Raw genomic sequence first — 22,051 nt, 5'->3', positions numbered from 1 at the left:
TATGTTTAATTCTTTAAATAATAAATTAAATTTGTTATAGTATACATTTGACGATATTTTAGCCTGAAATACCTTTTCATTTCATCAATTTTGCATCATATAACAAAATACGAATTTTCATTTCATACGGACACGTTGGAATTAAGAATCAATATTAAATCGATTGTATTAAACTTATTTTACTATATGACATAGAAATTTTTACAGGTGAGTGATTTTATCGAGTTAAAATAGAATCACAATATCGATCTTACATAAATAAAATAAGTAAAATCATCTGCGATAATTTTGATTTTGAGTTCCACTTCCACTACCCCCAGCATGACTTAAAAATGCTAAATGTCCCTTTGGACATTTATTTGCATAATGACCTTTAGTTCCACACTTGTAACAAGTTACTTCCTCGAGCGGTTTTTGAGGACCCCGCGGAGGAGGTCCATTGTGCATATTCATATGATGTGCTGCATGAGAATTACCTTCTATTTCTTGTCTAACTTGAGCTTCACGCACATCAGGTGGCATTTTATTACAATAAATAGCTTTGTGCCCACCCTCTCCACAAAAATGACAAGTAATCATTACCTTTTTACCCTCTTTAGGCTGCATATCTTGTACCGCTGGTAATTCAAATCTTGGGCTATAATAGAAATCATTATAGTATACCTTAAATCTAATAGAAATTCAAATAAAAAGTTAAACTTGTGATGAACTTACTGCATGAATTTACAATTTGGACCATCAGGACAAAACCCAGCTAAATATGCCATACATAAAACACGACGCACGTGTCGATGTCTGCATAGTGGTCCATGTCTACAGAATCCTCTATCGTACCAAGGACAATCTCTAACTTTTGTTTCTGGATCGATGTGTAAGAATGGGCATTCCTTATTGTGACAAGCATCTAACAATTCATAACTGATTTTAACATACCTATACTGGGGGAACTTAATAATACCATTAAAAGGAAAAAGTATTAAAAAAATATAGGAAAGAGCTTATTTACAGGCTTATGATAAATGTATACTTAAATGGTAAATAAATTTTATCATGTTTCAACTATACTTACTGAACCTAGAATAAAAGTAACATTCTGGCATTTTTGTCATATCATATTCATGTAAAAATTCACATTGATCACCCTTCTTACAAAGGCCTCTTAACCAATGTTTGCATACAATTGTACGATCTCCTCTTACATGCCGAAATGGACAAGAGGCTCCTTTAACACAAGTTCCTCTTGGATAAAATTGGCATACTGCAGCAGTAGATTCTAAAAAATAAAACATTTTGAAAGCTGATATTAAATAAATTAACAGTAACTAAATGTAATGTAAATATAAATAAAAAGCAATAATATTGTATAAAAAATTATTAATGAAATACACAGTTTTTATTTAATACACAAACAACAGTGATATTCATTATTTTTAATTAAACTATTTCGATATATTTATACTGTTAGCTTTCTTTACATTCATGGCATAACCTAGGTAAGTGTGTTAACAATACACATAATTATTACGTACTGTCCATTCCTGTAAAAGGTAAAGGAAGAGCTCCATACTGTTCATCGAGAGCAACTTCAATATCAAATCGCATATTATCTACGTTTGCCACTATACACTCCATTATTATTTCAAGTTTTCCAACAGTCACAGTCAAATCAATCGTTTTCTGAATACACAACAGTCATTTCCATTTGTAAGATACTCTATAGTTTAATATTCATTTTCGGTTAGTTATGTGTATTTTAAAATTAGTTTTTTATCATTTCTCATTGAAAAATAATCGCGATTTGCACTATTTGTCATATAAAGAAAATTTTATAAGCATCACGTCTTGTTCTATGCAGAGAAACATCATTCCACACGTGTGTTGATAATAATCAGTGACTAACTGAAAGCGTCATCGCAGTTAAACGTTAGCGCTCTCTGTAAATTCTCGTCTACTATTATCTACTAAACGTTCTCGAAATAGAAATTCTCAATTTTTATCTAGTTTACGTTAATTACCTTTTTATTGTTAATTTACTGAAAAGGCTCATAAAGAGAATGAAACTTTAAAAAGACTGCCACAAATTAAAATTTTTAAAAATTCGATCCTGACGCCATCTATACAAAAACGTCGCAAACTACTCGACAACTTACCGATTGATCTGAGGGAAACACTAGCACCACCTATCAAAAAGTAGCGGAACCTTCCTGTCGAGTAGTTTGCGACGTTTTTGTATAGATGGCGCAGGGATCGAATTTAAAAAGTTTATGGCGGTTTTTTTAAAATACAAGTTTGTGAATACAAGTTTTTCAAGCAATTATTTTAATGATTTATCGGTCTTTTGCTGATTTTACTGATTTCTAAAAATAATAGAATCAAATGGAGTCAAAATTGTGTATTTTCATTTGTGATTGCGACTGTGCTCTATACATCCTGACTAAACCTCACTTGGGGTTGTCTGGGACCCCCAAAATAATGATTCCTCAAGAACCAAGGAATGTTCAGTCTTTTTGTATCTGTAATCACGGCGTTACATCATGTAACACCGTAGTTTGGAGGGGGGGCGTTGCCAACTACTTCCGGAATGAAGAACCGTCCACTTTTTGGTACACGCGCAATGGAGAAAGAGCCATTTTGTTCGAAGAAACAACGTGGCAGCCGGTGTACCCGGTATTCTTGTAACCATGAATATTCGTAAGTATTATCTAACTTTATACTATTTTAAAAGTTTTTCCTAATGTATGTGAAAACGCGAACAAAACTATAGTATTCATACATCTTAAATGTATCATCTTACGAACCTACTGACCACGTTTTTCTAACGTGAATGCAATTGATTGTTTGAATAATTAGCACAACTTGACTATAACTTCTACTGGTTTAAAAGTATAAAATAACATCCACGCTTTAATACAAATTTGTAAATACTTAGTAGAAATGAAATTATTATATTCGACGCTACGCGGTAACTAAGCGAGTGCATGGATCCATTTCGATCCGTATGATACGCATAACTTGGTAATTCCACAAAACGTTGATCATAAGAAGATAAAATTATAAACAGTTTATTCCCTTCTTTTTCAGGCCTACTGTTATTAATTACCGTCACGTATGTAACTGTCTGCCTCTCAGCGGTAGAATTACTACAGTCAACAAATTCTTACCTAACAAAGGCTGATAGTGCACATTTAAAGAAAATTCTTGAACCAGGTTTAACATCAAATGATTTATCATTTGTATACTATGCTGTCCATGGTTATGGATTTCTTGGAGAAGCTTTACCAAACAAGCAGGTTAGATAAGTGCACGAGTATAAGCATGTACATAGATATGTATGTAACTGTAAACTTGCCAATTTATGATGAAGAAATGCAGTAATTGACATATAATGATGTTTAGATTAGTCTTACTGACAAACTTTCTATATTAATATGCTCAAAGGATTAATTTGATGAAAACTTTATAAGATGAATATGTTTCAGGCTATCTGTGATTATCTAACAAAAGTTACAGAAGGTGACAATCTTACAACTGAGAATGCATTTTACATTGCATCTATATGGAAAACTATTGGAAGTTGTAAACAAAAACCTGCATCATCTATTGTAAAGGTATATACTTTTCTTCCTTACCTTTGTCTCTCTCTCCCTCTCTACCTCACTTTCAAACATAATGATGTTTTAAAAACTTTCGTTCTACTGCAATTATACATTGAAGAAAACTATTTTTACTGAATAAAAATAATAATATAAATTTTGTATCCTTTTCTTTACATTACAAATATCAAAGAGAAAATTCTTATTTGTTTAACCAGGTACTTATGAGTACAATAGAAAAAGATACTTCCAGTATTATGGAATTATATTATGCAGTAGATGGACTGACTGCTTTATCCGAGAAATTGCCGCGCGACAAGGTTGACAAAGTAATCAAAGCAGTACAAAGTACCCTCCAAAAAGATGACAATTTATGGAAGTACGATTTATATTATTAATATGCTCAGTCTCTTAGTATTATAGGTTTTTTCAAATGAGTATTTTACGAACAGCCTAGGTTACACTTTTCACATCGCCTCGGATCTAGGAACAAGTGGTTCGTTCGCGTTGAATCGTATCGAAGATGCAATTATACAGGCTGACGAAGTAGATGGAAAATATTTACAATTTGAGGGTGGTCTTTCTGTGACTAGTAAGTATCTGATCCACTGCAGTTAATATTTTGTAGATACGTGATTGATTTTTTCTCGTAATAAATTATTTATTTATTAGGTTTCTTAGTAAATGGTATATTTAAACTTTCCAACACATTGAAGAAGAAACCACCATTAACATCTCAGCAAACTGTTAAACTGGCTAATTATCTTCTGTCACGTCGTTCCGTACAGACACCCAGAGGTGTTACCAATTTACTCTCAGCGTTAACGACTTTATCAAACAATGATTACGAAAAGCCAATCTGCGTAACACTAGCCAACGAAGGAATTAGCATTTCTACTCAGCAGCCTTCGGTCACTGTGAAAGTTTGCGACCTTCTTGGCAATCCGCTTGTCAGCGCACCGAAAGTGGTCGCGAACTCGGCAACGAGAGTCGGTGACGACGTTGCCATTTTGAGTAAAGAAAATTTCCAGCCCTCACCAAGCGACAAGTAATTATCAACGCTTTCTCTAATCTTCCCCAATACTTTACCGACTTTGTTTCATATTTATTTCAAAGTTGGTTATACCTTGGGGTATAATAATTGTTGATTCTACCCTTTGACCTTTTTTCATTCAAATTATGGAAAGGTCAAGAAAGTTAACGAACAAGTATAACTTTATCTTATAAACGGAAATCATTTGAAACATCGTTTCATAAATGTATTGAATCTTAGAACGTTGTTTGCGCTGAATTTGATGGAGAAAAAACCGGAACGTGGATTTTATAAAATATCCGTCGCGGCAGGATCTGTGACGAATACTGTCACGGTAAAAGTTCTTTGCGAAGTGGTAGTTGATTACTTGGAAATCGGTACTGCCGACGCCGATCAAACTACTCAGCCAAAGCTTACACGGTAATTTATATTCATCGAATAATCAGCTTACTATCGTTGCTTTCTTAAAAATTCAAAGCACATTGTACATTTTATGCTTAATTAATTTCAGAGCGACATATCCAAAGAAATTGTCTGAAAAAATAGAGGCCGATTCTCAACAGAAGTTGGTAATGCGATTTTTGTTCAAAGATGGTACTACTAAGAAACCTATGCGCACCCATCAGACCTTTGTGCGACTTTCTTCGGTGCCTGATTCGAACAACGATAAGAAGGAACGTGAAATTCTGTTAGTTGCCGAACCAGATGCATCGCATCTTTATAAATTCGATATGGTAATTGCGCACTTGTTTCTTTTATCGTTATATTTGATTTCTACCGAAATTCTTCAAGAAATACTATTTCCCTATCCGAAACGTTTCAGCCAGTAGGAAGTATGGCAGCAAATTTTGATTATCAAAGCGGGGATTACAATGTGGAGTTGATCGTTGGCGATGCAGTATTAAGTAATCCTTTCCAGTGGAAAATTGCAACGGTCAGTTTAAAATTCCCTGAACCGACTTCGATCGAACGAGCAGACAAGAGTGTCTCTAAATACAAGTCCAATATTTACGAGACTAAACCGGAGATAAAGGTACGAAACGTACTTTTATTATTTCACTGAAGATAAAAACAAAGGTAGAAACCAATGCTCGTTAGTGACAGCATTTCGTCTGCGATTCTGTCACCTCCTTATCATTGGGATAGAAAACGTTATCGTCAGATACGTATTACATTTAACGTTCAGTACTTTGAACGTTAATCGTTGGTCTGTTCTGACGAACATTTTTTAAGAGGATCAATATTAAATTAGCAATAAGTTAGCAGTACATAGAGAAGCGTCAGATTAATTTTCATTTTTGTATGTTGTTTCAGCACATGTTCCGCGAGCGCGAAAAGAGACCTCCTGCATTTGTGTCCAATTTATTCAGCGGTTTGTGCTTAGCTCCGGTTCTTTTGTTACTGATTTTGTGGGCCAAACTTGGAGTGAACATATCAAATTTCCCAATTTCGGTTAGCGCGCTTACATTCCACCTTGGACTGGGCAGTGAGTATTATTAGACACACATCATCGCGAAGCGATTTTTGCCTAGGATATAAGCAAATTAACGCTTATTAATTAATTTGTTTTCTACTAGGCATAAAGTAAAAGATGAATTTTTCGCAAATGTAACTATGTTTTAGGTTGCATTTGTAGCCCAATATTCACGACATTGTTATCTTTTTAAGTGGGCTTAAATCGTGGAGCGATTGCAAGTTGTCGTTGAGCAGTCTATCAATAACTTTGATCTGTTACAGGTATTTTCGTGCTTTTCGGAATATTTTGGTTGAAGCTGAACATGTTCGTCACTCTTCGATATCTTCTTGGCCTTGGTGTCGTTACCTTCCTCGCAGGCAACAAAATGTTATCGCGTATAGCACATAGACACAAATTACGTTAAAATGTGTTACAGGGCGCAATAAAATGTTTGCCTATTTTAATGAAATCATTCATCGAACGGAGAGAAGAAATCGGGGGAATAACGTAATCGGATCGATTACGATGCAACATTAATTTTATAACACAAGATCATCGACTGTGCGATAGAGCGATGATATTTTCTATCGCAGTTAGGCGTAAGCAAGATAGTTTTTAAAATAATTTCTGTAGCGATTCTCGGTGTTATCGAGCAAGATTAAACATATTCAGTGCGCACCTACCATTCCATTGCTCTTGTTATCCGTTAACCGTTGATGTATGTGTGGTCTTCAAGAGTATGTGTAAAAAACAACTTGAACAAAATATACAAATTCTTTACATTTCGTCGTACGATTCCTTATTTTTAAAACCATCATCCACGAAGGTGTTGCATTTTTGATATAAAAACAGTCACATAGCTGTTGGTTTTAGCAAGTAGAGATAGTGCTTAATCGATTTCCGTAGATCCCTCGCTTCCGTCAATAATTGATCTCTTTCGACGTGTAATTGTGTGGCGATTAATTGCGCGAGACCTAGACGATGCCAAAATTTGATCGTATTTTCATAGTCTTCCAAAGCCTAGAAATGTTACTATTTACTTTAGTACGTGTACGGATCATAGATATGTAATAAAATGAATCGGTTTCTAACCATTTGAAGCGAAAAACCTTTGATTTGCGGCAAAGGGGTTTGTTGAATTTCATCGATAACATAATTACTCATGGTTTGAATGATTTTTTCGTCTTGAGTTTCGTATCTCCGACATATCTGTAAGTACGTGAGCATACGTTCGGCCTTGTTTATCAATTTATTAAATCGTTCTAAAGTTGCATCGTATTCCCTGGACATCACCGTTGCTTTACGTTTATCTTCCTCCCTTCCTGTTAAATTATTCAGGGAGCATGTAAAGTTTTTTCTTATTTAGATTTTAAAGATAAAATTATTCGCATACCGAGGACAAAATGCTTATTTTTCTTTCGATAGGTAGCGTGAAAGAAATCCGACTGCTGGATGACTTCTTGTAGTTCCGTTGTAGCGTCGACCTTGTAAGAATGGATATTATCTCGAAATTTTGCGATCTCATCGAGAAGAAATGCGGTACGCTGCCACTGCCGAATTATTTCCTGTCGATCGGACTCGTCCTTCCTTCGAATCGCTTCGTAAGCTTTCCGTCGATCCACGGTACCTATACCCGGGGGGTGGGCGAGACGCGTACGATCAATCGAAAGGGGTTCGTTTAATAAAAGTCTCCTTAACAATCACGTACTTTTGCGATAGTCGGTGAAAATGTTTCGTAAATCATTCCAATGATCTTCGAGCTGTTTTTGAAGCAGACCGCTGATTATTCTTCTTTCGTTTTGTCCATCCTCCGTAAAGGTATCGATCTTACCTTAGCCATTTCAAGGTCATTCGAAATGTGTAATAAGAGAGGGGAACAGCCGTGTATCACAAGTAGATAGATAATTAATAAATCTCACCTACCGATCGCAACACTTTTAGCAATATTTGCCGCATTTTCGTCTCGACGATTTACACGCCATACGGTTTTATGTAAACCATTTTCATATGCGTTCCGAGAGTGATCGATTCTTTCGAATTCACGGTTTTTTGCTGCCAACGCTTCCTCGATATTTCGATGAAATATGTCATCGATGCCTTTCAACCGGGCCTCGTGTATCTGGAGAGATCGATCGAACGTTTCCACGCGTGCACCGTTCGCACGACGACGCTGGTCCTCGAGTTCTTGTAAGCTGTCCAGCAGTAAACTAATACTATAAAAAAGCATAAGGAATTTCCGTGATTAATTAATTTTTTTCCCCGCTTTTTTGCGCTCCCGCAGTCTCTGAGATTGCAAATGTACCTGTAGTCCTTGAGATCGAACGTACGCTCCACCGTTTGCCAAGCTATTTCCACGTTCCTTCCGATGTCTGGCAGCTTAATCTGCGTAAGCGTCTCTCGCCAAAGGCGGCGGTAACGTTCCGTATTCAAAATTCCAAGCTTCATCTCGTGCAGAAGCATTTCTTGTTTGGGATCCCGTACGATTTCCTCATCTTTCTTTGCTTTCTTTTTCTTCTGTGCCTTTCGCTTCCGTTTTACAGGCATTTTGATTCGCCTGTCTCATAAACTGTTCTTCCCTCGATACACAAGTGTATTATACAATAAAAACACAGAAGAATAATGTAAGGAACACGGTCGAACAGATGATGGACAAGTTTTGCAATGCTGCAGCATTCGCGAAAGAATCATTGGTCCAAAGAAGGCATGCTAATTGACACTTGCCCACCGAAGTTTGCTTCAACTTAAAGCCTGAACGTTAGTGAATCGAGCTGGAGAGGGATAGAGAGACTCGTGGCATGTTCAAGGTCGTCAAAAGCAAAGAGAATCGATCAACACAGCATCGACCAGTGAAAGCTGATGGTCAGTAACGCATCCGTCTCTCTTTTCTCCAGTTTTCAACGGATAAATCACATCGTTCTTTACGCGATTCAAGAATGAACGGATCCTGATTTACGAAGCGAACCACGGCAACGGCCGTTAATTAACCACGGCGTCGTAATAAATAAACAAGCGATTTAATGAGAGGTTAATGATCCCGTTCATCCACGATCATCCTTGTTTTTTCTTCAAAGGTTTCAACCGGTTGGGAGGCGAGTCCAACTACGAAGGATCAAAAGTAGGGGGAAATGGTTAAGCAAAGACGATGCTTGATAAGTCCGAAGAGGAGGAGATCCGCGAAATCCGGTTTTAAAATTAGAATGATCCTAGTAGAAGGGATAAAATCTGGACTTCCCGCGTATAAAAGTCTTCCGCTTTAAAGCCCGCGAACATTTTCCTCGTAAAATCAATTCCGACGAAGTTAGTGTTTCTTCTTCCATTCTTTCGCAAATACATTCTATGTAAAACATTAATTTCACTTGTAACTTTCTCAGATGAATCCGCGTTACGTTCTCGTGCTGGTGGTGATGTTGCTGATCGAGTGTTTGCATGCTCGATCATTGATCGCGCCGGAAGAGGATCCGTCGATCAGGCGAGAGGATCAAGCAGAGGAGACGGCGGTTTATCGAGTGAAAAGAGCTCCAATCGGTAAACTTGCTTTGCTAGGAGGAGCAGCCCTCCTTGGAAAGAAGGCTCTTTTACTCGGCGGTGCTGCGGTAGGAGCTAAAGCCGTGGTTGGGGCAGGACTTCTCGGAGCAGGCTTGTACAAAGCTAAACAGTGAGTAGAATCATTGTTCGCAATGCTTTTCAAATTACACGCATTGCTTTCGTTGTTTCTTGTAGCTTCGCGGGTGGTTACTCTGGCGGGTACAGCGGTGGTTATTCTGGCGGCTACGGCGGTGGTTATGAAAGCGTCTATACGAGCGGATACGGGCATTACAACCATGGGCCTTCTGTTTACGTAGAAGAATCAGCTTGGTATTAATAATGACCGATAGTGTTCATGGATGTTTGTTTGGGTTTATACAGAGAAGAAATTCTATGCAATAGTCAGACGCAACCACCTGAAAAGGGAAACGCAAAGTTAGATCTCAAGTTTCTTTTTGCAATCTGAAATAGAATTGAACATTAACATTCAAATTTTGTTATTATTATCATTTCCGAGTTTTCCTAAATAAAAGGAACAGTCTACGAATATACCCACGCATAGTTCTTGATCTCTTCACTTCAAACGTTCAAAGTGTATGTAACCGCTAACGTTTACGTTCAAAGAATACCACTGTACGTGGCGAATTTCACCCGTGACGTGTTGTAACGTGTTGTAATTGACGGTAGTCAATTTCGACGAGCGACGATTCGGTAAAAACCGTCGGCGTGAGTTTGAAAACTCGAGTATGGTGAGAATTGGGTAACCCGTTCGTTGGGAGGTAAGACACGCGGTCAAAAATATTGCGTGATGGATTTCCATTGACGAATACGCAATGACTCGAAACGATGCAAGAGTACGAAATCGAAATCGAAATTGAAATTGAAATGGAAATCCGAATGGCAATCGGAACGTAACTACTTCAAAGTATTAGGGAATCTATCCGTAGCTATCGACATTATCCATTCATGGTCGCACTCTTTGCTATTTGTCCTGCGATTCGATAAGTTTCTATGATTTTTTTTTTAACGAAAGAAGCGGGGTGGGAGACCCGGATTAGATTGGTCAACGGAATACGATAGGATAAAAGACGATTCATTATTATTCAATGATCGTTTGTCGAGTTCGTGGTACGAGTGAACACATAGCCGCAACCAGCAGTCACGTACGTACGTACATACTTTAATTTACTTACGTCGAATGTAATGGGTTTGGAACGCGGATCATCGATCTCATTTCCCCGGCTCTCATAAATGGTCACGTACTGGATTACGTTTTACTATTGTTACGTATCGATTCATTGTCATTGTTCTAATCCATCCTTTTCCTCTATGCAGCAGGCTAATGAAACGTTTAGAGCTGTTTGAGAAAAAAAAAAAAAAAAAAAAAAAAAAATGAAAACGATAAAACAGGGTAGAATAGTACCATTATCGTGATAATAATTTAAAATAGAAAATTGAAAGATTATATTAAAAAAATAATTATCAATATCTCTACCAGGGTACCATGTTAAATACCACTATTTTTATTGTGCCAGTCTATTACAGGACAGCATAAAACAAAATGAACCTGATTTCTTTGTAAATTTTCCAATTTGATATCAGGATGAGAAAGTTATCGGCAAATTTTCATTGTTGCCGCAAAGGAATGCTAATCTTCAAATTGGCAATATCTATACCCGAATCGTATAACGAACTTGTTGCAATTGGTTCACCTCCAATATCGAACATCGGAGGAACGCGGATAGAATCGTATTGATAGGTGGGAGAATTGGGTGGTCGAAGGTAGGCGCGTCTCTATAAAATCAAAGGGGGCTATCGAAATGGTATCACACGAGACAACGCTCTCTTTACGTTCCTGATCATCGCTAACCCGTTCGATAAACCCAGAAGACACAATGGTAAGACAAACCAACGAACATTACATTGGACGTAAGTAAAAAATTGTAAGTGCGTATGCAATTAAATTGTTCCACTCGACAGGTGCATCTATCCAGCGTTGCAATTCTTGCAATTACGTGCTGTTGTTTGGTGATGTTCACCAAAGCCGAAGACGACAGCTCGTTGTCGGAACAGAGTCAATCAACGCTGTTAAATTACGATGCTGGTGAAATAAGGGGAAGCGATGAAGGGGATGCAACAGCCCCTTTAAACAGGCAAAAAAGAACGCTTTTCTTGAAAAAGAAATTGATCGGTGCTGGTCTCCTAGGATTCGGTTTGGGCATCGCGAAAGGGTAAGCGATTTTTCTCTACATACATACCACCAGTAATTCCTGTTGGAAATGTTTTAAACGTCTTCTCATTTGTACATCTGATTTCAGGTACAAAGCAGGATATTATTCGGCACCGGAAGTACGCCACGTGTATCTGTCGCCACCCCCGGCGTCCACGAAATACGTTGAATACGTTGAGAAGCCTGTTTACATTGAAAGAATAATCGAAAGGCCTGCTCCAGTTTATAAACCTGTACACGTTGAATACAGAGAGTCTTCTCCTTACGGGTGAGCATCGTTTATCATGGACTGTCTCTTCTATTAGAGGAGTATGAACAAAATTGTAATTTTAATTTTGTCACCTCTGTTTCAAGGAGCTGGTAACATGAAAAGCGCATGTTGATTATGATGGATATTTGGGACGATTGCTGTGGAGTTAAAGATAAGAGAGCGTATAATATATTGTAAATACAAAGAGCGAATAATATACGTATGTTTGTATTTCTGTTGAAATTTTGTCTTTTCTCTTTTTTTTTCCCTCTTTCTAACACATATCTCTATAATTTAAATTCATACAATCCGAGCAAAATGTTGCTCAAACTCGTTGTTGAAAAACAACGTTACTTTAGAAAGATAAAAAGTTCTCTAAACATTCATTTTATATTTCATCCTCGATAGTATCATCGTAGAAGATAAAGAACACGGACATATATAGCACATTAATTTCCCTAAAGGCATTCAAAAAAACATACTTGCATTTACTTGCATTTTACACCTTATACCGATCAAGTATTCTTCTCTTTCTTTTTTTTTTTTCTCATTTATTTTCACGGTAAGAAGCTTTGTCAATGTCGGTATAATTTATTAACAGGACGTTCAATTTAATACCATGATCTCGTCACAAACAAACGAACTTATTGAAAATTTTCCCACACAAATTTGTCCATTCGTGTACATATTCCGTGATTATATACACTTATTCATATATAATTAACATAAATTATTGCATGATCACACGAGACACGTTCGCGTGTGCCCTGTTGGAATTCATTTGCCATATATTTTATGCATGGTATGCGATATCAACTAATATTCTTATCATTAATTTCGATATATTCGTAGAATTCGCGTAATTGTAGGACGAGGGGAAACGCGGAAAAAACCAAGAAAATCGTGTTCCCCTTCATGATGAGATATCGAATTATTGTCTACGATTCGAACGTGATGGTATGGTTGTACCAATAAGAAAAACTAAGTAAAAGAAACAAGAAAAAAAAGAGAGAAAGACATAACTTAAAATCATAGATGTATCAAAAATTCCTTTCACAGCAGATTTGTATAGAAATAAACATAAGAGTAATTATTCGAGTCGTTTGAATAATAAGAAATAAAGAATTGAAATAATAAAAAAATTGATATACCCACAAACGTTTGTACGTAATAGAGATTGTCATCCGCGATAACGAGTGTAAACTTTTTCCCTCTGAATTTTCATTTTGTCCAATTGTCGATCCACGACTGAAAAATTGTAGAGAAACGGTGATGGACAGACGAAAAATAAACATACATATCGTTTTCGCATCGATGGATTTTTGCAACGAGTTCCTGCTCGTCTTGCAAAACAGGGCGATTCGATGCTTGTCACGAAATGTTCACGATTTTTCGATACATGACGATTGTCTTGTTTCAGCGACATTGAATCTTAATGGTGATCGATCTGAATGCTCTTAACGTAACGTCAAAGATTCTACAGAGAGGGATACCGAAGCTGCCTGTCTATAATGTTGCAAGAGAGGAGCCGGGGTTGAAGGAACTTCTTCGATGCGTTCCAAATCGTTTGCCGCGCCAGCGCTGTTTTGTTTATACAGTCTAGGTGTGTTCAGATTTTGTTGCTGCTGTTGTCGTTGTTGCTGATGGTAACTGGTTTGCTCGATGAAGCTAGCGCAAACAGCATCATCAGGCCGATCCAAACTGAACTGTCTTTTCAAGAAACGACACCCTGTACTTCTCCCTAGGGTAGACAAGAAACGGGGGAAGACAAAGAAAAGTTACACCACCTGGTAGAGTATGAAGGAAAGAAAAATAAAGTATAAAAACGATGAGATTTACCATACTGTTCGTTGGGAGAAAGGCATCTGTAATGATTATACGGGGTGCTTAAGTCATTCTCGTCGATGTAGCCAGTTATTCTTCGATGTCTCGGAGGTGCTGGCCTGTAGGGGTTCGTGGCTGAGCTTGAAATCGATGCGAGGGAAGTGGTAGACGCGCCAAGAACCGTCGTGTCCGTATAAAATATGCTGGATGCTCCAAGAGACGCTTGATTATCGCCGGAGGTGTTTTTCGTTACGTTACTCGAATCCACGTTACCGGTTCCTCTTTCGTTCGACTTATCTTTCAACGAAACGGTGGAGATATTTGTCGGTGATTTTCCAGAAGAATTCGGACCGCTAGCTTTATCATCCTCGATGGATACTGCAACGTTACGCGTTCTCGTGTCATCCTCGTTATTCTTGTTCGCGTTAGCACCTATCTCACCACTGTCCGATTTCCCGTCGATTCTTTCCTTCGCCTCTGCCTGTGGCGCGCTCGTTTCATCATTAGTGGTCAGATCCTCCAATATCAGACTCTCGTTTAGCCTTTCGTTGAAACAGATCGAAACTAGTTAAGCAGTGGGTTTTGATGAAAGAATACATTTGGACATTATACATGTGTCAGGCTATCATGCACACATATATTTCTATCATTCACCCTGCTGTTTGTTAACGTTCACTTACCTATTGTTTTCCCTGAAGATGGCGGCAGTATGGCAACAGATAAAAGCATTAAAAATCTGAAAAGCAAACATCTCGAATAAAGATCTACCAAAACATCTATATGCAAATGCAATGAACGTTACCGGGGTTGTTAATGTTGAAGAATGTTCGAATCTACTTTTGTTTACTCACTCACCTCATAGTCGCAGGGTTTTACAAAATATTCAGGAGGATTGAAAAAAAATTGAACGAAATTGAACCGACCCGAACTGAACTGAATGAAGTGAACCGAACACACACAAACGTGCATCAGCGAAAAGACTTACCCGAAAATTGGCGGCGTTGGAAGTTCCTTATCGAAACCTTGCTTTCCTAGCAACCAATAAGTAGGCATCCTTCCTTTGCCTTTCACTTCCGTTGAGCCACGATATTCAATGTGATATCCGCCCACCTGAGTGAGTCGATCTCTGGTCGCTTGACTCAAGTGTATACGCCAGGGTGCACCGGTTGATTCCATTCTGGACGCGGTGTTCACGGTATCACCGAACAAGCAATATCTTGGCATCGTTAAGCCAACCACACCGGCACAACACGGACCTACACGTTTAGGAAAGGATTAATTAGGACTAAATTGATTAGTTTATAATCAGTTTCCAACCGTAACGACACTTAACCGGTGTGAAGGCCAATTCGGAGTCTCAGTTGAGTATTTGGCAGGTGTTTCACTTTGAACTTTCCACTCTGATGAAGTAAATCGAGCGCCATCGTAGCTATCTGTGCAGCATGGTCAGGTATTCTTACCGGACAGCCACCTACGACCATGTAAGCGTCTCCAATAGTTTCGACCTGTAACGTTAGAAAAAGTTGTTAAAGTACTTAATATTTAAATATATTAATTTCAATCACCTTATACACAGTGTACGCGTTAATGGTTGCATCGAAACAGGTATAAAGATCGTTTAGAAGATCGACCACTTGAAACGGGGTGGAATGCGCGGAAATGGTGGTGAAACCAACAATGTCCGAAAAATAAATTGTCACTTCTCGAAATTCCTCAGGATCGACAGGCATGCCCAGTTTCAATTTTTCAGCAACGGAACTGTAATAAAATTCCAGGAATCTTAGCAAACAAATCATCGGCATTCGAACCGATACGTGTAGAATAGTGCACCTCGGTAACATTCGATTCAATAACTGTTCCGTTTTCTTCTTTTCCATGTCCAACTGTTCCGTACGTTCGCGTATAAGTTCCTCCAGATTGTTCGAGTACTTCTCCAACATTTGAAACATCGTATCGACAAAATTGACTTTTCTGAAAATGATAATTATAATAGGGACAATTGTCTTTGGGAAAACGAGGAAATTTTACCTTCCATGGTTGAGTTTCTTGAAAAGATCGTGAACGTCGTCGAAATCGGGTCTCATATCGGCCGCTTCTGCCCAACATTGACGCATAATATGTATCGCTTCGGGAGGCGCGGCGCCTTTGCTTACCGAAGGTCTGATCAACGGTGGTGGTTTCATTACTTTTTCGATTATCTCTGTGGCAACGCATAAAAACACTACGCGTTAAAAAACCTCCTTTGAACTACCTTTCCCTTTTGTTATTATCATAAACTTTAAGTATTCATTTCTTATCGGTTACCTTCCGGGGAGAGAGAAAGCATGCAGAACGGTTCTCCACGAACTACCACTTCCTGCATGATAATGCCAAAACTGTAAACATCTCCAGGTTGAGTTCCCCTTTTTCGTACATTCGGTTGCCTTAACAACTCGGGTGCCGTCCATAACAGATCTGCCAGCAAAGATATAAAATCATCGATTCATAAAGGACAAAATGGTACAACAAATATCGCACCTCGAGCGGTTTTTGCCGGAGGAACAATGTTCTGCGCTTCGTAGAAAGCGGGTAATCCGTAATCGGTCACTTTGAGAACCCAACGAGCGTCGATCACACAGTTTCGCGAAGTTAAATAACCGTGTACTCGCACTGGCGTTCCATGAAGATATCTCATACCCTTTTGAACAGAAATCGTCAATTAAGAAAATGAGCGAGATGGTAGCTGCCTCTGTGTTGATTAAATATTTCGAAACGATTATTTACTCGCACAAGATCGGTGAGTAAGGACAATCTGAAAGACCAATCGAGCTTGATCTCATCCTGCACCAACACATCTTCCAATGATCCCCTCGAACAGTACTCGTAGACGAGACAAGGCCTCGTCGGCTCGTTCAAACATCCTATCAGGGGATTCAGATTTTCGTGACGCAATCCGTGGATCTAAGAAACACGATGTGTCGTAAAACGTGGAATGTTGTAACCTTTAACTTGACTCGAAAGATATCCTTACCATCACCAGCACGTCCATAGCTTTGCTCTTTAATTCAAACGTTCCCTGACCTGGCAGTTCTTTTAGTTGTACCAAATCACCCTGACGAATCGTAAGACATATAAGTATTAATCGTAAACGTATAAACACTGGAATCGGTTCGCGTATGCTCACGTTGTATCTGGCACGCGGGTCTTTGAAGAAACCGTGACGACTGAGGTTCCCGGTGCTTGTCTTCAAGCATGGTTTCAACGAGGACACGCTTCCCAATTGGAGTAGATCCGGCTTCTCCACGTCGGGACCACCGAATTCTTGAAGTTGTTGCAACCAACAGCACAGCATCGTTTCGATGCTCTCGTCCACCTGTAATATTGTTTTATCGGACGGTATCGTCGACAACGTCTTCGTGTACATACATACAACCAGTCGAGCATTCTTTGTCCTCTTATGCCGTAAACGGTCCTCCGCGACTCACCCTTCTAGCATCCAGCTGAGGAGCCACTTGAGGAAATACGAAATCCGACGTGGTTAATATGATCTTGTACGGCCCTTTCGACATCCGTCTCGTAACCAGCCTTTTCCTACAATTTAAACGTTTCAACTGCAATTACCATACGATATATGATAAAATTTAGTAAAATGTCTCGTACCTAATTAGAAGAGCTGCCAATATCGCGACCACGGTAAGCAACATCGATCCCAGAACGATGCTCACGATGTGCGCGATACGAAAGGCTGATTCGTCCGAAGTATCCTCTGAAAGAAAATATCTTGATGTATCAATAAAACTCAATACGACGATATTTCATTTATTTCCTGAATCCTTTACCCGTGCAATCGAAAATGGCGTACACATTGCCGTCTACGTTACACTTGAAAAGATCGGTATCCGTCGTATCGCGAAACGCTACGGCGTTAGTAGATAATCTCCTGACGGATAACTTTTCTCGTCTCTCGATAGTGATCATGATGGGCTTCCAAACATCGTTGCGCCAATCCAGCAAAACATACGTATAAATTTTGTTATTGAAGGCATTTATACTGGAATTGTCGTCGTATAGTAAGATGTTGAGAGTTTCGTTCAGACGGTCCATCAGCGTCGGTACCATGTACTCTTGTACGCCCTCGTACAATTTCTCTACATCGTATCTGTGGACAAAAGCGTCTTTTCAATTTTCACCTTGTTTCAACTACCCCTGATAAATTGGACAACGATAATATACCTATAATCGAGTGGCGTGATTGTCAGTAATCTTTCTAGGAAAGCAGAGCTTAAATTCTTTGGCGGAAAGAATCGACGTTCATCGTTTTGTTCGTTCTCCGAAGTTTGTAATTTCTGCTGTAACAGTCGTCGTCGCCTCCTTCGACGTCGTCGTCTTCGTCGTTGCGGTTGTTGTTGATGTTCCTGTTCCTCTTCTTCCTCTTCTTCCTCCTCTCCTCTTTCTTCTTTATATTCTTCTTCCTCGTCATCTTGTTGCTTCTCTTGTTCACCCACTTGCTCGCGACTATCAACGCTCAATTGTTCGTGCGACGCGTTCAATGTTGAAAAATTCCAGGATAATAAGTCGGAAAACGTAACGGACGTGGTGGAATCGAGGCTGTAAGCCGACGAATTAGTGTTCGGTAGAAAGAGATCATCGTCGACGGTGTGTACGATCATGATCATGGAGTTCCATACGGAATTGGAAGACTGCTGCGCGATGTCCAGCTCGATGAGAACACGAGACGTCAGATCGTTCTCCTCAGACGTGGGAAGGCATAATATGGTAACTGTGGAGAATCGGATACGAAGAGAAGTTTGAAGAACTTCAAAGTGGAGCTTGTAGGGAGAAACGAACTCACCTCTACGAGAGATGTTGTAAGCAGGACGAAGAATTTGCCGAATCTCTTGAAACGATGCTCTGTATGGTATTATTGCGCGATACCGCAATACACTTCCTATGCTTCGAAGAGAATTCAAGAGAACTCTCTCTAGACTTAACCATGGTTCGCGATCTGTAATTGGAATTTGCAAACGATCCATCCAAATTCAAACAATTTTTCTAATTGCAAGCAGCAAATTTACCTGTTCCTATTACCATTACACTCTTCCATTGTAAATGAATCAGCATCTCTGCTAAGGCTTTCGCTATCATTGGTAAGGAGGGAGATAATCTGACGACGGACGAGAATTCTCTTTCTTCCAAATCTGTCTGAAACAAACATTGACCAAGTCATTGTGGGTACATGAGATGTAAGCTCCGGGTATTCCCTCAATCGAGGGATGTCTAAGACTTCAACATTTATTCATCCATCGCAGAGTTATTGTTTAATTGCTTACTAAGGGACAGGTCCATGTGAAAAGTGGTATGTTCCAGAGGCGTGCAAGTTTAACAGTAACTTCGCACATTGGCGAATCAAGCGCGGCTACCAAAGCTTTCACCCTTCTTTGTCCAAGTACTCGTAACAAGGCATCGAGACCCCAGGTTCTTGTTTCGCAGGATTCTACAATTTTGGAAACTCAATTACGCCGTTTAGTTACTACGACAGGAAAGTATAATAGAAAAATAAAAAAACATACGAGAGGAGGGTATAATGGTAATTTGTACGTCGAAGTTAGATCGATCCAAGTAATCTTGGATATCCGTCGAATTCGTCTCAATGTCGTCGCAGTATTCTCTCAAAAACACCATTATTTCCGTTTGAAATTGATCATCGTTGGCTTCGGTTGTAGTCGGTACGTAAGAAACGCATGGAATTTGTTCGCTATTCAAAGGAAGCAAATAGCCGGGCAGGATCACCATTGAGATCCACGACCAGAGCCAGCGGAAAGAGTTTCCGGCCATGTGCCTGCAACCCTATTTACCGCTCGCCCACGCTTATCCTCCTTTGATAGTCTATTGACCCGTATCTATTTGTCTCCGTATTCGTCTTCTGCTACTATCCTTGCTGCGTACGAAAAGAAAAAAAAAACACAAGATCATTTGTAAAATCGACGGAGATCCTTCGTATCCGGTCATTTTTTATTATTCGAAAGAAAAACTTTTCAATACTCGCTACGTTATTGACGTAGAACGATCATTGATTCCTTCAAATATACATATATATACATTCTACCGCAGTCAAATAATTTTTCCGCGCTGTACAGATTTTATTTATGGCGAGATCGATTTAACAAGCGCGGAAGTCCGGAACGACGCAGGATAAACCGAGTTACTAGAGCATGCACGATCTTTTCGTACAAAAAGGTCTACATAATCTCATTACGGTAAATTAATTCGCTGTAAACATTTTCCACCGCATTTAATATTCACCGTTACTAAAAATATTTTTCAACGATCTTTCGCAGCTGCTGTTGCCCTGGCTGTTCATAATAAAAACACTTTGCCGTTGTAACTTAATGGATCTAAATAATTAAAAATGCTTGAAATTTTTATCGGACAGAGATAGATAACGAATGGATGAATGATGTACGAAAACGAAGAGGAAAGAATTCTCTGTTCGATTGATAAATTGCATCGGTACCGATCGCGATCAATGTAGCTCAATAGCTAGCAGTGATAAAGAATCTACGAATAGACTCTTCGGATAACGTTGAATACTGGGCGAAGTTAATAAACTGGAATAAAGGAATGCAAAAGTTGTACATCTTTTAGAAGTACCATTTGATATGTAGCATTGTCGATTGTCGCTTTTCGATTATTTCTATTAAAATAATGAAAGAATTATCAAGGAAGTATTGGTCTCGCAGTTATGCAAATCGGTCAGTCCAATGTTACTTCGATGCCTGATTAAAAAACACGACGGTAGAAAAATATTGTTTAAGTAATTTTGATTGAAAACGTTGGAAATACTAGCATTTAGACGAAAAGAATTAATCGGTTCGTTATAAGATTCGAATCACTCAGGTTTCAGTTAAGGCTGATGTACCGTGAAAAGTTTACGGCGGGACAAAGCAAGTACAAGTAGGTAATTAAAAGTTTACGCTCATTGTCAGCTCGACGATTCGTCTTACCGTTTGTCTGTTCGCGAGAAAGAACAACGATGAAATAGTTCCCTCTTCTTTTGCTTGCGTATGTACCAGAAGGGGATGCGTGATGTCAAAGACGTTTTGAAAATACGCATATCGTGACTAACCGACAACAAAGTTACGTTTTCGTATTTCGAACGTCCTCGATTTCTAATGTAAAACGAATAAAATACGCGTGTCAAAGCGGAAAAGATCGAAATGAAAAGAACACAAACGTTTTGGACAATCCGAACGCCACGGCGTTCGGTATCGAACTAACGTCGCGAATGCTACCCCTCTACTACACATGCTCCGCGTGACGTTATCACGAGGGAGCAAACGGTTGCTCGCGTCCCGGGGAGCCGAGGACGAACACCATCACGCAGATCCGCCCGCACCCGTTTCGTTTCTCGTTGCTATTACACCCTTCTCCAGCTTCCTATTATTCACCATTCCACCCTCTAAACTATCCTTTACCTCGTCCCTCCTTTTTCCTCTTAATAATCTTATCGAAATGTTACTTTCTATTTGGCCAAATCTGAAAGAAGTCTAGCTATATCTAACAGTTTATACATACATATACATAGTAAAGGATATGCTTTGAAAATTACCTAAAATTTACATTTTGAAACGAAAAATATTGATATAAAATTATGTTAATAGACACTGATTCATCCGGATTATAGAGGTTCGCCCTTCTTCCTCTTAAGGTGTTGACGGCTCCTCCTCTATAGGCCTCTTATAAAATATTTATTCATATACTCTTTAACAACAAATGGGAACCTATTATCTGCTGTGTAATGGTAGGAAACCTGTTATCTGTCGAGTAATAGGTACCTATCTTTGCATAACGTTAAAATTATGTTATTACTGCACTGTTAATCAAAGGAAGGAAATAATTGAATAATTTGTGTAGTAATAAAATAGATAACATTTAATATGTGTATTTTATATAATTTTACTTGCATGTCAAATAATACATAATTCCCAAAGTGTCTTTTAAATGATATTAATTCAGATTTTCTTTTCAAAGGATGTTTAAAGAACAATGCAAGTATGGGAGTTAGAAACATAATGTATGTAGCTGTATGTATAGCCTGTTATAATTGGAATAACAATCATGCAATGATGTTATATTTGTGTATATACCTATGTGCATTTTA

General features: G+C 38.7%; 6 protein-coding genes across 12 annotated transcripts; 3 read left to right on the top strand and 3 right to left on the bottom strand.

Annotated features, from left to right (window-relative positions):
* Positions 1-129: 129 nt before the first annotated feature.
* Clp (cleavage and polyadenylation specificity factor subunit 4) lies at positions 130-1,921 on the bottom strand. Its single transcript, XM_034334240.2, has 4 exons — positions 1,530-1,921; positions 1,070-1,273; positions 715-904; positions 130-637 (listed from the first exon to the last, which is right to left on the bottom strand). Exons 1-4 carry the CDS (start codon positions 1,630-1,632, stop codon positions 274-276), a joined length of 861 nt encoding a protein of 286 aa, XP_034190131.1. The 5' UTR covers positions 1,633-1,921; the 3' UTR covers positions 130-273.
* A 615-nt stretch (positions 1,922-2,536) lies between these two features.
* Positions 2,537-6,808, top strand: OstDelta (oligosaccharide transferase delta subunit). The gene is made up of 11 exons (XM_034334214.2): positions 2,537-2,691; positions 3,082-3,290; positions 3,480-3,608; positions 3,812-3,972; positions 4,046-4,185; positions 4,266-4,641; positions 4,867-5,046; positions 5,138-5,360; positions 5,450-5,659; positions 5,941-6,112; positions 6,364-6,808. The coding sequence occupies exons 1-11, from the start codon at positions 2,682-2,684 to the stop codon at positions 6,504-6,506; spliced, it is 1,953 nt and encodes a 650-aa protein (XP_034190105.2). The 5' UTR covers positions 2,537-2,681; the 3' UTR covers positions 6,507-6,808.
* A 124-nt stretch (positions 6,809-6,932) lies between these two features.
* On the bottom strand, positions 6,933-8,989 carry LOC117608705 (dynein regulatory complex subunit 2). Its single transcript, XM_034334226.2, has 6 exons — positions 8,385-8,989; positions 8,006-8,295; positions 7,791-7,913; positions 7,476-7,709; positions 7,175-7,404; positions 6,933-7,102 (listed from the first exon to the last, which is right to left on the bottom strand). The coding sequence occupies exons 1-6, from the start codon at positions 8,624-8,626 to the stop codon at positions 6,935-6,937; spliced, it is 1,287 nt and encodes a 428-aa protein (XP_034190117.2). The 5' UTR covers positions 8,627-8,989; the 3' UTR covers positions 6,933-6,934.
* Positions 8,990-9,238: 249 nt separating this feature from the next.
* Positions 9,239-10,156, top strand: LOC117608718 (uncharacterized). The gene is made up of 3 exons (XM_034334246.2): positions 9,239-9,379; positions 9,454-9,737; positions 9,803-10,156. The coding sequence occupies exons 2-3, from the start codon at positions 9,454-9,456 to the stop codon at positions 9,942-9,944; spliced, it is 426 nt and encodes a 141-aa protein (XP_034190137.2). The 5' UTR covers positions 9,239-9,379; the 3' UTR covers positions 9,945-10,156.
* Positions 10,157-10,656: 500 nt separating this feature from the next.
* On the top strand, positions 10,657-13,229 carry LOC117608717 (uncharacterized). Of its 2 annotated transcripts, none has more exons than XM_034334244.2 (4): positions 10,657-10,770; positions 11,588-11,838; positions 11,926-12,105; positions 12,192-13,229. In XM_034334244.2, the coding sequence occupies exons 1-4, from the start codon at positions 10,714-10,716 to the stop codon at positions 12,199-12,201; spliced, it is 498 nt and encodes a 165-aa protein (XP_034190135.1). In that variant the 5' UTR covers positions 10,657-10,713; the 3' UTR covers positions 12,202-13,229. The 2 variants fall into 2 exon arrangements, with proteins under 2 accessions (XP_034190135.1, XP_034190136.1); XM_034334245.2 differs by lacking the exon at positions 10,657-10,770 and adding an exon at positions 10,955-11,505.
* On the bottom strand, positions 12,057-21,421 carry LOC117608694 (guanylate cyclase 2D). Of its 6 annotated transcripts, none has more exons than XR_013062394.1 (23): positions 20,895-21,421; positions 19,461-19,828; positions 19,221-19,384; positions 18,966-19,092; positions 18,743-18,895; positions 18,124-18,670; positions 17,730-18,049; positions 17,551-17,656; positions 17,376-17,481; positions 17,075-17,263; positions 16,922-17,002; positions 16,675-16,851; positions 16,429-16,588; positions 16,216-16,365; positions 15,940-16,111; positions 15,742-15,882; positions 15,477-15,669; positions 15,245-15,416; positions 14,897-15,167; positions 14,592-14,603; positions 13,927-14,453; positions 13,243-13,828; positions 12,057-12,194 (listed from the first exon to the last, which is right to left on the bottom strand). XR_013062394.1 is itself a non-coding variant. In XM_034334204.2 (22 exons), the coding sequence occupies exons 2-22, from the start codon at positions 19,723-19,725 to the stop codon at positions 13,545-13,547; spliced, it is 4,317 nt and encodes a 1,438-aa protein (XP_034190095.2). In that variant the 5' UTR covers positions 19,726-19,828; positions 20,895-21,421; the 3' UTR covers positions 12,610-13,544. The 6 variants fall into 6 exon arrangements, 3 of the variants coding, with proteins under 3 accessions (XP_034190095.2, XP_034190099.2, XP_034190100.2); XR_013062393.1 differs by having other exon boundaries at positions 12,100-12,245; XM_034334204.2 differs by lacking the exon at positions 12,057-12,194 and having other exon boundaries at positions 12,610-13,828.
* Positions 21,422-22,051: the final 630 nt, after the last annotated feature.

The sequence above is a fragment of the Osmia lignaria genome, chromosome 2, assembly GCF_051020975.1.
Source record: "Osmia lignaria lignaria isolate PbOS001 chromosome 2, iyOsmLign1, whole genome shotgun sequence".
Classification (NCBI taxonomy): domain Eukaryota; kingdom Metazoa; phylum Arthropoda; class Insecta; order Hymenoptera; family Megachilidae; genus Osmia; species Osmia lignaria.
This window is presented reverse-complemented; position numbering and strand designations above follow the sequence as displayed.

What these genes read in the sequence shown, in the direction of transcription:
- Clp (XM_034334240.2), bottom strand. Translation starts at nt 1,632, where the DNA reads ATGGAGTGTATAGTGGCAAACGTAGATAATATGCGATTTGATATTGAA. An exon ending in ACCTTTTACAGGAATGGACA is followed by an intron (nt 1,274 to 1,529) that starts GTACGTAATAAT and finishes TTTATTTTTTAG; the next exon opens with AATCTACTGCTGCAGTATGC. An exon ending in TTACTTTTATTCTAGGTTCA is followed by an intron (nt 905 to 1,069) that starts GTAAGTATAGTT and finishes ATGAATTGTTAG; the next exon opens with ATGCTTGTCACAATAAGGAA.
- OstDelta (XM_034334214.2), top strand. An exon ending in GGGTGGTCTTTCTGTGACTA is followed by an intron (nt 4,186 to 4,265) that starts GTAAGTATCTGA and finishes TTTATTTATTAG; the next exon opens with GTTTCTTAGTAAATGGTATA. An exon ending in CAGCCCTCACCAAGCGACAA is followed by an intron (nt 4,642 to 4,866) that starts GTAATTATCAAC and finishes ATTGAATCTTAG; the next exon opens with AACGTTGTTTGCGCTGAATT.
- LOC117608705 (XM_034334226.2), bottom strand. Translation starts at nt 8,626, where the DNA reads ATGCCTGTAAAACGGAAGCGAAAGGCACAGAAGAAAAAGAAAGCAAAG. An exon ending in TTCGATCTCAAGGACTACAG is followed by an intron (nt 8,296 to 8,384) that starts GTACATTTGCAA and finishes GCTTTTTTATAG; the next exon opens with TATTAGTTTACTGCTGGACA. An exon ending in AAATAAGCATTTTGTCCTCG is followed by an intron (nt 7,405 to 7,475) that starts GTATGCGAATAA and finishes ATAATTTAACAG; the next exon opens with GAAGGGAGGAAGATAAACGT.
- LOC117608718 (XM_034334246.2), top strand. Translation starts at nt 9,454, where the DNA reads ATGAATCCGCGTTACGTTCTCGTGCTGGTGGTGATGTTGCTGATCGAG. An exon ending in GGCTTGTACAAAGCTAAACA is followed by an intron (nt 9,738 to 9,802) that starts GTGAGTAGAATC and finishes TGTTTCTTGTAG; the next exon opens with CTTCGCGGGTGGTTACTCTG.
- LOC117608717 (XM_034334244.2), top strand. Translation starts at nt 10,714, where the DNA reads ATGATCGTTTGTCGAGTTCGTGGTACGAGTGAACACATAGCCGCAACC. An exon ending in TAGCCGCAACCAGCAGTCAC is followed by an intron (nt 10,771 to 11,587) that starts GTACGTACGTAC and finishes TCCACTCGACAG; the next exon opens with GTGCATCTATCCAGCGTTGC. An exon ending in GGTTTGGGCATCGCGAAAGG is followed by an intron (nt 11,839 to 11,925) that starts GTAAGCGATTTT and finishes ATCTGATTTCAG; the next exon opens with GTACAAAGCAGGATATTATT.
- LOC117608694 (XM_034334204.2), bottom strand. Translation starts at nt 19,725, where the DNA reads ATGGCCGGAAACTCTTTCCGCTGGCTCTGGTCGTGGATCTCAATGGTG. An exon ending in TCCGGCAAAAACCGCTCGAG is followed by an intron (nt 16,366 to 16,428) that starts GTGCGATATTTG and finishes CTTTGCTGGCAG; the next exon opens with ATCTGTTATGGACGGCACCC. An exon ending in TTGAATCGAATGTTACCGAG is followed by an intron (nt 15,670 to 15,741) that starts GTGCACTATTCT and finishes ATTTTATTACAG; the next exon opens with TTCCGTTGCTGAAAAATTGA.